Genomic DNA, 14,507 nt, shown 5'->3' with positions numbered 1-14,507 from the left:
ACGCAGGTTCCCTGCCCTCTTTCCCTCCCCACTGCTGCCTCTGTATCAGTGTGGGGGGGGAGGAGAGGGGAGGGAGATATGGACAACGATTACACCTTTACTTGAATAAACACATTTTAACATCCCTAGGTGTCACTTGTGTTTCAGCATTATGAAATGGGGTGGAAAAAGAAAAGAACTATTTTTACCTGTTGCTGCTGAGCTTGCATTCTGGAAAAGTGTACCTCCCAAACCAGCTAAGGCTCCTCCCAGTGAAAGGCCAGTGGATGCAGTTGTAGTAGGAGCAGCTGTCCCACCCAAATTTAATGTAAAGCCAGTGGAACCTGAAATTAAAAAGAGAAACTACCCTTAACACAGACTCTACAGTCTGCAGACAGCCTAAAATAAGTGCTCACAGGTATAAACTGCCTCATTCATCATAATGGAGAGTTAGCCCTGCATGAAAATCTGCAGCAATAAACTAAATTTAGTATCACTACCAGCAGAGGGCAATATATTGTAGTGTGAATATACTGTAGTGTTAATTTTAAAATGTAATTCAATCAAAACTTTACTGGCTGCTGGAAACTTAATGCAATCTTGGTCTTTATGTAGGTAAAAATGACTAGATCCATCTAATTGCATCTTTCCAGCTTTTACTTGAATGGATGATTTGAGGTTTTGGAATGGGCAGAAAATAAGAGGTGAAATATGGCAGCATTTTAGCTAACAAGACTGTGGGAAAATGTGGTGCACAGCTTTGATGTACCCACACAGCTAGCAGATAGAGCTAGTTTTTCAATGAACACTTGAATATGGAGAATACTGTTGTGCCAAATACATACATTAGTATGTTAAACATGGCACATGTTACAAGAAATACATATTCTCCATCATGATTCAGCAGTACCCAAACTATGTATCCCTCTGATAGCAGAATTAACCATTTTCAACATTACGATGGCTCTTTTAACATATGGGAGGTATTTTAAAAAATATTACCCACAACTGCCAATACTAATTGAGCTCCATGGGTGTCATTGTGAATCCTGGTGTAAATGAGCCATCACCCATCACTACCAGATGAAGCAGTGCTTAAAAAACTGAGTATATATTCAATTTTGGGCTTAAAACAATGATAGTACCCACTAGTTCTGCTAGAACTCCTAACATTAACACCGGTGAAGCTCAACCAGTCACTTTAATAAGGATGCTCATCAATTTCAGAATACTCGTAAAGTACCTTGAGATGCCTGAACACAAAATCCAACACTAAGTACAAAACAGCATTTCCTTACCTGCTGCAGGAGTTGATGTAAGAGCAGAAGTAAGTGAAAGACCACTTGCTGAGGTAGAAGTAATAGGCAAAGCAAATGGTGTGGCTGATCCTGCAGGTTTGTTGAATCCTAAACCAAAACCTGTAGTCGAGGATGATGTAGTGGCAGGAGTTCCTACAATAATCAACACCGTTTTTAAGACAAACGCTCAAGTTAACATTTTTGCCATCAACTGTCATGCATTCTAAACACCAGCATTTTAAACTAAACTTATCACCCTTACATGAATTTTACAATTAAATATTAATGAAAATGCCATGACAAGGACATAAGAACAGCCATACTAAGTCAGACCAAAGGTCTATCTAGCCCAGTATCCTATCTTCTAACAGTAGCCTATGCCAGGTATCCCAGAGGGAATGAACAGAATAGGTAATCATCAAGTGATCCCACCCGTTGCCCATTCCCAGCTTCTGACAAAGAGGCTAGGGACACCGTCCCTATCCATCCTGGCTAGAATGGATCCTAGGATTTCCACATAATCTCACATTTTGGTTTGGTTCCTTTCTACATATGGAAAATAAGATTATGCATAAAAACTTACTCAGGCATTTCGTCTCTTTAAATAGGAAGAATCACAGATCTTAAAATGGGCCTTGTTTATTTGTATCTCTACAGTCAAAACTGGAACCTGTCAGTTTACCAGCTGAGGAATAAATCCTTCTGCTGAACAAGGAACTAGCTGACAACTGTCAGAGTTATAATGAAAACTGGGTCCTTCTAATTTGAGAGTAAAACATTAATTATGAATACAGCTACAAAAGAGTACAAAAATTCATTTGTCTCTTGAGTAGAGATCCTTCTATTAAATCAGGATGGTTTGGCTATGTGATCATTCCTACTTGAAAAAAGAAAGTTTTAGTATTCCTCATTAAAGGACAGTCTTCAGTATCCCACAACGCTAATCCATGAGCATGTAGCTATGAAGAGAAATTAACCTAACAAATAAGAAAATTCAAATGTGCACAGACTGTTTTGATTTACTGACAGATTTCTTATATCTTTCAATATATTCCCAAATTGGACCTCCGTGGACTGGCACTTGCAGGACCAGGGAGCTTGCCAAGCTGGGAGGTAATGGACCAGGGAGGTCTATGCTCCTCTGCTGGCTGCTGCCTGACTCCCAGGCTCCACTCCTGGCTCTGGGGCTCCCCGCCCTGCCACTAGACCTGCTAATGCTTGCCTGCCTGCCTCGCTGGGGCTCCTCCCACTACTGCCTGCCCCACTGCCACCAGGTTCACAGCCAGGACCACCTAGTCCATTACCGGACCTGCTGCTGTCGGGGGTTCCCCTGTGTTTCCTGGATGACCCATCCGGCCATCACCAGCCCTGCTCAACTGCTGCCTTCCCCACTGCTTCTGGGTGTTTCCCAGGGCTTCCCAGCTGGGGCTACCCAGCCAATGCCAGTTCCACTTGGCAGCTACTGGCCCTTGCTGATGCCAGGGCTCCCTAGCCATTGCAGAACTCCTGGCTGGCTCCTGCTCCCAACCTCTAGAGCTCTTTGGTCCAGCAACCTATGTGACCCTGCCAGATGCCAGATGTTGCCAGACCAGAGAGTCCCAGATTTATGAGATTCAATCTGTACAGCATTGAATGAGTCTTGATTATCTGAAATAATTTGTTAAGCAATACAGGGAGGGGCAAGAATCCATGTGGTAGATTTCTTTACTTTATGGATCCACCCAGAAAACTGCTACCCCTAATCAAGTGTGTTCAGCATAAAGAAGGTAAATTCCTTGCCTTGCAGGTCTTGCTATTCCTTTGAGTTAGAATACAGTCAGCCATTTGCAATAGCAAATGTGTTTGCTGTATCCTACCACCAGCCCCAGGGCTGCTAGAGCAGCACTGTCAGCTCCTGCAGCAACTGCAGGGCCAAAAGGGCACTGTTTCTGCCCTGATCTATACCTCTGTCCCCTCACCTTTCTAGAGCAAACCCCTGGCTATACCAATACAAAATGGCTTGGATCCCCAGGGGTTTGTTATAGTGATGGTTTACAGCATGGCTCGGCTTACGGTAAGGTGAGTCTAGCTATGCATTTTGCATTGCTGGAGTTGCATACTTTAGGCCGACCTGCTTGGCCTAGTACAGGGTAGCCAGCCAGTGGATCTTTTCTCTTAGGATTACAGCTCAATTGCCATTTGGAGTCACGCACCCGGACTGCTCACAGCCATTCTGCGCTCAGCGCCTGGAGGGAGAAATGAGTGGCTGCGGCTCCGGTGAGACCCAGGCATTGGGTTAGAGCGGGGTGTACGTGGGGGGGGGGGGTGCCTGGCTCTGGGGAGTGCACTGGATTAGAGAGGGGGAAGGGAGGTTAGAGGTGCCTGGCTCTGGGGGAAGGGATAGGTGCATTGGGTTAGAGCAGGAGGGCTGGGGGTACCTGGCTCTGGGAGCGGGGAGGGACAGCAGGTGCTCAAGCACCTTAAACTCAAAATCTTAATGGATGCAGAATAAGACAGCCAACACAGATGTCATATTTAAATTCCAAGGCAAAAAAAAAAAAGAATCAGAATGTACCTGGTTTACACTGTATTTCTTTAAAGACAATTCAAAGGCTATTGTTTGCCAGGCTGAAGCAATTATTCTGAGATATGAGTCTCTCCCTTATTGTTTTTGAACCTGTCATATTTGCAGTCTGGGACAGACCTGAATTTTTAGAACTATAAAAAAGCCATAATCTTCATGAGTAAAATTTTTTTTAAATGAGGAAACCATACCAGAGATCAACGAGTGAAATAGGCACTTCAAATTACGCTACTGTCAGAAATGTCCTGTAATGTTATTTTAATAATTATATTTTGTGTACTATATAGATAGATAGAAAGACACATATATAAAAATATATAATACGTGGCTCTTTGCACTCTATCCACAGTTATTTTGGTTCTTAGTCTCTAACTCGTTGGCTACGCCTGGTCTAGTATAGACCAGACCAGAGTGAAACAGTCCTGATGGAACTCAAGTAAGTCTCTATTTTTGTCAAACTTGGTATAACTACTTACTCAACACCAGCTCTTATGTATTAGTCAGATTATTGAGTACACTAAGTTAGTGAACTTATTAGGAATCTTTAAGCATAGAGATTTCCTGCCCAAATATAATTCCTTCAGTTGCTTCCTTTCAACTGCCAGGCAGACCATTTAATTAGGAAGACACACACACCCCCACCCCCACACACACCCCACACACACACACACACGGCAGTAACATCTAGGTTCTTACAGTGGGCACATCTGTAACTATCTAGGTTCTTACAGTGGGCACATCTCACTGTCATATTAAGTTTTAGTGTCATGCTATTAGGTCTATCATATTTTCTGCAGCCATTAAGATGCCACCAGAATTTAACTTAATTCACAAGTTTAATTATCATGCAAATGGTATGAATCTATGATATAGGATGGCTCGAACGTTATCAACCAACTAAACAATGAAGGTGCTAATGGTTTTTGATATCTGTAGAATCTGGTGTTGGTCATCTTGCTTTCCAAGTACAAACTAATGGCTCTTATCAGCCTCTTGTAACTATTTAGTCTAGACTATTTGTTGTTTAAGTCTTTCCTGTTACAGACTAACTCTGAAGCACCAGAATCATGGTAGATCTTGCCTTAATTCTGTTATTCTGGATAGTAATATCAGTAACATCCTTTGGCCAGGACTAAGAAAGCTAATCTGAGTAACTACATATTTGCCCCATGAAAGGAGTGACTTTCTCCATATAGGACAGGACACCATTTCCAAACAGGTTTTCTAAGGGTCATGCAATCTGTTCTGGAGGTGATTTTCCCTTGATTTGTTCTCTCTTCCTCCATTACACTGGGCCTCTTTCATCATACTTGTTCACTGATCAGCCTCAAAACTGTCTGATGATGTAATGAGTCTTGTGCCCCTTTTTATGCTGCACTGCAATGATGCTACAGCTTATTTCAATTTCCCCTAGGACTCAGCTGCTGCTTTGGGCCAGAAAATATTGTGCTTTGCTCTCTGCTTTTAGGATCAGATACACTTGCATTTCTTGCCACGGCTAAGAAATATGAAATATTTAAAGACATCAGAAAAACAACAAAGATAGAAATATTTTTCAAAGGTTCCTTCACAGCTAAGCAATTTTTGTCCACCCACAAGGAGTTAGAGAATAAATCTGTCCATGCCAGGTTCACTCAAGTGAAGGGTAAGCAGCAAATTCATTTTTTAACAAATCCACCTGTCTATTGGAGGTTTTATGGATATGAACCTATAAACTTTGAATTCACTGTAATTTCATCTGTTTCTTTTCCCACCCTTTGTCTAACTTGTCTAAACTGTCAGTTCTTTGAAGGAGAAAATATATTGTGCCTAAAACAATGGACTCCAACCTGACAAATGATTTTTCTTGATTTCAGTTCACCAATGCCAGTTTCTCTCAAGATAATAATATCACTTGAGACAAACGAGCTAACACATTTAATGGTGCTAAAGAATGGAAGGCCAAAACACAGCTTTTCACAAATGAATTTGAACACTGAATATGAAGAAATACTGAATGAGACATTGCTCTCTTTGTGCATTACAACAGTGAGGTGGCAAAACTTGCAGATAATACTAAACTGTTCAGGATAGTTAAGACCAAGCAGACTGTGAAGAGCTCCAAAAGGATCTCACAAAATTAAGCAACTGGGCAACAAAATGGCAAATGAATTTTAATGTTAATAAATGCGAAGTAATCAACACTGGAAAAAATAATCCCAACTATACATACAAAATTATAAGGATTAATTTAGCTATTACCACTTAAGAGAGAGATCTTGGAAGTCATTGTGGATAGTTCTCTGAAAACATCCACTCAAAGTGCAGCAGTCAAAAAAAAAAATGTTAGAAATCATTACAAATCATTAAAAAGGGAACAGAGAATTAAGACAGAGAACATCTTACTGCCTTTATATAAATCCATAGTATGCCTACATCCTGAATACTGCATTACAGATGTGGTCACCTCAATTCAAAAGAGATATCTTGGCTTTGAAAAAGGTTCAGAAAAGGGCAACAAGAATGATTAGAGGTTTGGAACGGGTACCATATGAAGAGATTAAAAAAAGACTTGGACTTTTCATCTTAGAAAATAGGAGACTAAGGGAGATATGAAAGAGGTCTATAAAATCATGATAGGTATGGAAAAAGTGAATAAGGAAAAGTTATTTACTTGTTCCCATTACATAAACTAGGGGGTCACCAAATTAAATTAAAAGACAAACAAAAGGAAGTATTTCTTCACACAGTGCAGTCAACCTGTGGAACTCCTTACTAGAGGATGTTGTGAAGACCAGGATTTTAACAGGATTCAAAAAAGAACTAGATAAATTGATGGAGGATACGTCCATCAATACTATTTATTAGTCAGGATGGGTAAGAATGGTGTCCCTAGCCTCTGTTTTTCAGAGTCTGGAAATGGGGGACAGGAGAGGGATCACTTGATGATTATCTGTTATGTTCGCTCCCTATAGGGCATCTGGCATTGGCCACTGTTGGAAGATACGATACTAGGCTAGATGGACCTCTAGTCTGAACCAGTATGGCCGTTCTTATGATCCATGTAGGTGATGGGCACTCACATAAACATTAGACAATAAGTTGTTTATTCACACAGGAAGTCAACAACTTTAGGTCCTGAAAGGGTTCTATACTCCCTCAACTGTGTAGAAGCAGCAGTTCTGATGGAGAACAGAAAAGTGGATAGTGTCATATCAGGTTGACTGATGTACATTAAGTTTTGTATGGGATAGAACCATCGCTTCGCTAAAAGAATCTCTGAAGAAACATGAATGCTTCTCTGTAGAACCTCAATTTAAAATATATATACGTAACTAACAGCATTAGCATGGCTCCTAAAGTGCAGAAGGCCCAAGAAATTTAAGAGTGAGCAGATGTCAACTACACAGAGCACTCATGTTACTCAGTGCAGTGAGCTTTGTTTCCAAAACCGCATATATATCCCAAGGCCTCAATCTCAGTCAACACCATATCACTTCTTCAAAACCAATTAAAGCACACTGCCATAGAAAGAGCCAACAGTTTCCTCATAATCCTGTCTAAATAACCTCCCATCAACGGCAGCATTAAACCGTGGTAGCTACAATAATTCCTCACCAGAAATAGCAATATATCAGTAGCAGGGATGATGTGTACTCAACTATACGATTCACTGATAAGCCTCGTAGCTATCTTTAATCTGAGGAGAAACTATGCTATGTGGCAACTAGATCAGAACACAAGAACAGTTGATCTAGATCAGGCTGATATTTGATCCAGGCCTTCTACCCTCCGCCGTAGGGTGAGTCAGCACTGGCACTCCAGCCCAGTGCTGGCTCCCTGCTGTGGAAGGGTTGGGGGAGCCCCATGCTTTGAGGGCTGGATCGAAGCAAGCCATGGACGGCATCAGGCCTGCAGACTCCGCATGTTGGGAGGAGGAAGAGGCTTTGCATGCTGTCATTCCCCTTCCCCTCCAGTTGAGGGAACGGCAGCGCAGGGAAACTCTATCCCTGTGCTCACTTTCCTGCTCCACCCAGTCACTTCCACTGGCCAATAACCGAAGCCAATAGGAACGTTGGGGGGCAGTGCCTGCAAGCACAGGGAAGTGCAGAGACCCTATGCCCCCTGGGAGCTGTGCCAGGTAGGTCCCTCAATCCCCTCCTGCAGACATCATTCTGTCATGACCCTTGCCCAATCCTCAGCCCACTCCCACACCTCCCATCTCACCCCATCCCTCCACCCTGCTCCCTAGCAGCCTCCTCCTGCACACTGAGCTCTTCATTTTGCCCTCAAGTGCCTAGGACCACCAAAAATCTACTAGCCCAGGACCACCAAAAGAGTTAATCTGGCCCTGGGGGTAAGTCCTGAGCCTCCGCGACCCTCTCCTGCAGTGGGCTGGAGCATCAGGTGAGTGTATTTTTTTCTGCTTCTCACTTGGGGGCCAGGTCAGTGAGGGTTTTCTTTTAATTTGCACTTCTCACTTGTGTGGTTCCTGATTGTTTTGTGAGTCAGTTGTCCCTAAGGCAAAAAAAGGTTCCCCACCCCTGGTCTAGAGCATATTTGTTTGTCTCCAAATACTAGTAGCATTTCTTACCCAGCGTTAATCCTGGAGCAATAGTTGTAGCTGTCCCTGCCAAGGGAAACAAAATAAAAAGCCATGATCAGCTTTAAACCATATTTTACCAAACATCGCACACACAATTAAGTATTTTTTTTATGATTTACTAATAGCAGTAAAACATGACTTATACCATCTTAAAATCTTCATAATTACAAGATAAACTGCAATAAGTTTTATCAAGTATTTCTGTACATAACTCATTTATCAATAGTGACCACGCAACTAAAATGTCAGTTAAACGCACTAGTGTGCTACAATTTAAATGAAATCCGTTAAACATACCAGATTTTAAATGGTTAAACTCCAGATTCAAATGCTATCAGGAATGCAATATGCACAACAGTGTGGTTTTGCATTAAAGTGGGATTGATTACAGAGTCCAAACTCTGCTCAGCATACTGGGTTTCAAAATAGTTTCCTCGGCATAGAAATATAAAATCATAACTGATCACTGACAGCTAGTCTATAAGGTGCCACAGGACTCCTCGCCGCTTTCATTAATATTAGCTATTTCTAGAGCCTTACCATGTTCACGGTCCATTTTGGTCAAATTCGTGGTCATAGGATTTTTCAACTTGAAAATTTCACGAGTTCAGCTATGTAATCTGAAATTTCATAGTGTTCTAATTGTCCTGACCAAAAATGAGTTGGGGTGGGTGGGTGGGTCAGAAGGTTATTATACAAGGGGATTGTAGGGAATTGTTGCTATCAGAGCTGCAGAGTGAGAGGCCAACTCTGAAGTCAGAACCACCACCAGCAGCAACACAGAAGGATGATGCGGTATCGTACTGCTATCCTCACATCTGTGCTGTTGCCTGCAGAGTTAGGCCCTGGGTCATCAGCAACCATTCTCAGGCCACTCAGATATGAAAGCAGTAGTACAGAAAGGTGGCATGGCATAGTATTGACACCGTTACTCCTGCACTGCTGCTGGTGGGACACTACTTCACAGCTGGGTGCCTAGCAAACAGTCACAATTCTCCAGTCACACAGCTCTGAAGGCAGGGTAGAAGTAAGGGTGAAAATACAGAAAATCCTCTCCATTCATGTTGGGTGCATTCCTGACACCACCCACGAATAGCAAAATTTTGTAATACTGGTGGCCATGGTTCCTGGCCTCATGGGGAATTCACTGTGGGGGCTGGGAACCACAATGAGATCCTGGAGGCTCCCACTCCCTGCTGTCTCTCCCCACCCCCAGGCTGGGATGGGACATCCATGACTCTGCAAATCAGAAATTGCGATTCTGCAAATCACGAGGGTCTCCCGTAGTGCAATTCCTCTAAAATGACCTTGCAACTGCCTTTTGGGTCAGGATCCCCAATTTGAGAAATGTTGATCTCCCCCCCACAAAATCAGTATAGTAAAGGCTAAAAAGCACACAAAAGACCAGATTTTCGGGAGTAGGGAGTCACCAGATTTCATGGTCAGTGATGGGATTTTCTATAGCTGTGAATTGGTAGGGCCTTAGCTAGTATGTATATGCATGGCTGACTTTGAAATGGTACAAGTCTTCTGTACTCCCTGTTAAATAACCCATAGAACTATTTGCGGAGGACTGAAGAAAAAACTTCTGTTATGTAAGCTCTCTCAAACTAACTGTCCAAACTAGAAAGGAAGTTTTGGCCAAATTATTATTGCTAACATGAAGAGCTTCTAAGCTCTATAGCATCCTAAATAACAATAAAACAGAAAATTAATGTGTTCATGCCATCTAAGCAATTATTTTCAGAATAGTCTCAAAGACAATGTACAGCATAACCGTAAACACATACAGCACAAGCAATGTTAAATTTAGACTAATTGGCTAATCAAATAGTCGATGCAATTTGCATCGACTATTCAATTAGTCAAAAAGGGTGCCTCTGCCTTTGCTACACTTAAAGGTGAAAGCGCAGTGGGGAGTATGGGACCAGCAGGGGACTCAAGCAGTCCCCCTCTGGTGCCCTGCTCCTTACAGCGTTTCAAACTGGCAGCATCACATGGATCCCAGGGTCAGCTGGGGAGTGACCCAGGGTTCCATGCGGTGCTGCCGCTTTGAAACACCACAGGGAGTCTGATGCCAGGCTCTACGATGCGTTTCAAAGTGGCAGTGCTGCCTGGAGCCTGGGGTCAGCGGGGGAGTACCCAGCTGGCCCTGGGCTGCACTCAGCATTTCAAAGTGGGAGCCCACAGTCTCCATGTGGTGCTGCCTCTTTGAACCACCCATTCTTGCTGCCTCTTTCTGATGGAGGCAGCAATAGGGGGGGGGGGGGGGAGAGCAACTAATCGACTAGTGTGTTGACTATCCGATAAGTATTTGCTTATAGGATAGTCAACTAGTCGTTCACATCCCTATACAGCACCAAACCCCATATTATACTCAACTATAAGCTATAATTCACACAAAACATTGGTGGCATTTCCCAAACTCCAGCAGATATACAATCTCACACTTCAGGGAATGACTAAACCCTTCATAAAAAAAAAAACAGTGTTGCACATGAATAAACCAGGACTCTCTGGTCCAGCAACATGCGTGGATTTTCCAGGATCAGAGAATCAGGGGCTGTGGATCCCAGTGCGATGTAAGAGAGGCTGCGTCTCAGCTGGGCTGGTCGTGGAAAGACCAGTGAGACAGACAGCTCGGCTGCAGGCTAGGAGCTGGGGCCAGTCCAGCAAAATCCCTCATCCAGGACCAGTGAGGTTCCAAGGGTGTAGGACCAGGGAGGCCAATCTGTATTCAATTCCAACTTCTATATAAAACTCATACATAGGACCAGATACAAATTTTAGATAGCAAGTACATTAATCTATTAAAGGGTCAATTACCAGGGTTTTCTGGAACAGTAATGCTGCAACACATTATTAAGATCTCATTTTCACAAAAAGACCTATTTGCTAACAATGTATACAGCTACAGTTACCAAAACATTTCAGTACAGTTTGTGATGCATTAGTCTCTTTTTGTTTATACTTACTAATTCATGACACGGATTATGCAAAAGCCCAAATTTCTACTGTATTAAAGGAATAAATCCACATGGCATTTCCTACCTGTATTAGTACCTCCTAAAGCAAGCCCAGTGGTAGATTTTGAACTGAAGAGTCCACTCCCAAAGCCTACTGATGGAGCTGATGTAGTTGCTGTAGCAGTAGAGGAGCCCAAGGTTCCAAAATTAAGCCCCCCAGCTGAGCTATTAGAAGACAAAACTATTAGCATCAATTATTTTGAAAACTAACCTCTTGCACCAATCCATACTTGCAATTATTTCATTCATTAACACACTAAGATGTTTTTAAAATAAGGTCCAAAGTAAATTGGTCTAGCAAAATATAGCTAAATTTTATTCCTATCAACCAAACCATCACAAAAATAAGTTTATTTTCATTTTATCATCACTCATAGATCCTTAAACCCTAAAAACCTCGTTTTCAAATTAAGCCTCCATTTTGCAAGTCCTATTCTGCAGCAAGATCAGTTTGAAAGTCAGCCCTAATAAGCATGACAAAATAATTGGGGGGGGGGGGGGAATTTACATTTTAGAAAGTATATTTTGATGAGCAAATAAAATCTTTATTATAAAACAATAAGCTGCACTTATTGTTAAAAGCAACAGAAAACAGAAGGCATTTCAATTCATTAACTGCACAGAACGTGTTACATATTTTATATGCTAGCTAGGACAGGGTGGAGAACCTCTGGGCAGGCTACCAGATGGTTTGCCTACCTGAGTATCTGCAGGCAGGGAGTCTCCACAACTCCCAATAACTAAGATTCACCATTCCCAACCAATGACAGCTGTGGGAAATGGTGACTCTGCCCACACCACTTCCTGCTGTTCCCATTTGCCAGGAACAGTGAACCACGATGAACAGTGTGCCACAGTGAGTTATGATATTAAACTGCTATTTATATGCTTAAATTGCATGAGATGCGGAAGAAACTGAAAGCAGGTAGTACCCAGGGTTCTCCACTAGACAGACCATTCACAGTAATCCTTAAAGAGTGTAATGCTGCTGCCACACACTGTGGAGAAGTGCACAAGTGCAGATACCATCAAATTAAATTTAACTGTGAAGTTCTCCTTGACAATACTCGGATGTAAGCAGATTTCTGTACCCATCCAGCTCCATCTGCACTCCCAGTAATATAGACTGGGATGTTCTCAAACTGCAGGAGAGGGAGCTGCACCAGTTCATAAACAAAGCTGTTTATACCTTTCCACAGTAAGGCCCTCATTTCTACTGCATGTACCGCATGTGGAGACCCATGAGAGAGAGCTCAACTCTCCTTAAAAACTTGCATTTTTTATTTTCATTCCAGATGAACGCAGGTTTCAGCGCCTGGTTTTTAAACACCAAGCCTAGCCCTGAGGGGAGGGGAGGGGGATGGTTTGTTCGCTGCAGTACCAGGGTACATGGTAGAAACAAAAAGGGGGATTTCCAGAATACAGACATTCGGATACGGGTCCCCATTTGTCCCTTTGTAGGCGCTGGGGCCCCACACATCAGCACGCCTCGCTCTGCCAACACCACTTTCGCTGAAGCCCGTTACTTGCTCTTGCGCAAGCGGAGCCTGAGGGCGACTGGCCAGAAAGGGGCGTTTCACCAACCCCCCGCCCCCAGCCGCCTCCCGAGCCAGCTGCGCTGCAGCAGCGGGCGGAGAAACCCCACCAGGCCCCGAGCCCCGCACGTGCCGGCCCCACGACTCGCAGCCAGGGCCGGGCAGGGCCCGGACGCTGGTGGGGAGGCGGAGCCGGGCTCAGCGCCCCCGCCGCGGGGGTCGCAGCCATCAGGGCCCCCCGCGTGGCAGGGCCCATCCCGGAGCGTGGGTACCTCGGCTGGGCGGCTCCGAAGGAGAAGCCGCCGCCGCCGCCGCCTCCTGCTCCAGCAGCGGCGGCGGCCGCGGAGCCCAACGTGCCGGCCCCGAAGGAGAACCCCGCAGACATGGCGGCCGGGAGCCCAGTCCCGAGGGCGCGGCCCGTGTCCCCTCGGCCTCCCGCGTCTCCTCAGCGCCGCATCGCTGCCGGGCGCCAACTTCAAACGGGGCGGCAGGAGCGCGGGGGGCAGGCGCGGCGACTCCTTCCCTCACGCGCCGCAGCGACAGCCCCTGCCGCAATGCACCCAGGGAGAGACGCGGAGCCAGCTGCGCATGTGCGTGGGGCTGCACTTAAAGGGACAGTAACGCCGGCTGGCAGGGACTCACTCGCTTGGGGCGGGCGGGGTTCGGCTCGCGGCCGGGCGTGAAATCCCAGCGGGACCCTGCGCCGAGTCCGCTGCATCCCGGTGAGATTTCACCCCCGGCTCCTGGTGCGCCCCAGAGGTTCTGACAAGCACGAGGCCAAAATCAGGGGCAACTGCAAGTTGCAACCATAACCCAGGATCCAGTTCATCTGATGAAGTGGGTTTTACCCAGGAAAGCTCAAGTCATGATTCTATAGATTGTGGTTAGTCTCAGGACTACTTGTTGTTTTTCAAGTTACAGACGAACAGGGCTACCCCTCTGAGATTTCCAAGATGTAACTGTCACCTGGGTGTCCCCTGGCTTCCGAAATCTTAATGCCAATGATAACAGCAGGGCGGCTATCCTGTGCTTCTACACTGACTGAGGCGTCCCAGTCTTCCGCTCACCCTCAACTTTCAGCATGTGTAGTTCTACCTGCTGAAGTCAATTGGATTACATAAGTGTTTACAGGATTGGGGGCTGGCCTTAAACCACTTAGTGAAAAGAATAAGTATAAACTTGACATTCATGCAAAAATCAATGTACTGGAATTTTTCAAATATTGTCCAATTAAGCTCAACGGAGTTTTCTCCTTGGCCTTTACTAGAGTGACCCACCATTCAGGCAGCTAACCGAAGAGACGTGACTAAGACTGATCAATGATACAAGAAGGCAGAATGTTCTTGTCTACTATTAGGTTTTGATGACAATGGGTTTGAAGTAATGTTTCTTACCTAATTATGGAATCAGTCTGAGGGACACCCTTACAACACAACCCCAACCAAAAAAGATCATTCTTTCTTGACATGGCAGCGAATGTGACCCAGTCTCTGCTACAAGTAGTATAGATGCAGTTTTTTA

The 14,507-nt window shown here is 44.4% G+C and overlaps 1 protein-coding gene across 3 annotated transcripts in view; it reads right to left on the bottom strand.

Moving 5' to 3' along the window:
• Nucleotides 1-14,507, bottom strand: part of NUP58 (nucleoporin 58) — a 68,351-nt gene extending 53,844 nt beyond the window's left edge. For 2 of the 3 annotated variants that reach the window (XM_075919256.2, XM_075919255.2), the window contains exons 1-5: nucleotides 13,259-13,554; nucleotides 11,477-11,616; nucleotides 8,414-8,449; nucleotides 1,278-1,430; nucleotides 189-323 (exon numbers count right to left, since the gene is read on the bottom strand). In XM_075919256.2, coding sequence (XP_075775371.2) covers nucleotides 189-323; nucleotides 1,278-1,430; nucleotides 8,414-8,449; nucleotides 11,477-11,616; nucleotides 13,259-13,371 — 577 coding nt within the window. In that variant the 5' untranslated portion in view covers nucleotides 13,372-13,554. Of the gene's footprint in view, nucleotides 1-188; nucleotides 324-1,277; nucleotides 1,431-8,413; nucleotides 8,450-11,476; nucleotides 11,617-13,258; nucleotides 13,555-14,380 lie in introns of those variants that run through there. The other variant, XM_006138894.5, reaches the window with a different exon arrangement.

This window comes from Pelodiscus sinensis, chromosome 1, assembly GCF_052426305.1.
Source record: "Pelodiscus sinensis isolate ZL-2025 chromosome 1, ASM5242630v1, whole genome shotgun sequence".
Taxonomy (NCBI): domain Eukaryota; kingdom Metazoa; phylum Chordata; order Testudines; family Trionychidae; genus Pelodiscus; species Pelodiscus sinensis.
Note: the sequence above shows the minus strand (reverse complement) of the source record. Positions and strands in the feature narration are given on the sequence as shown.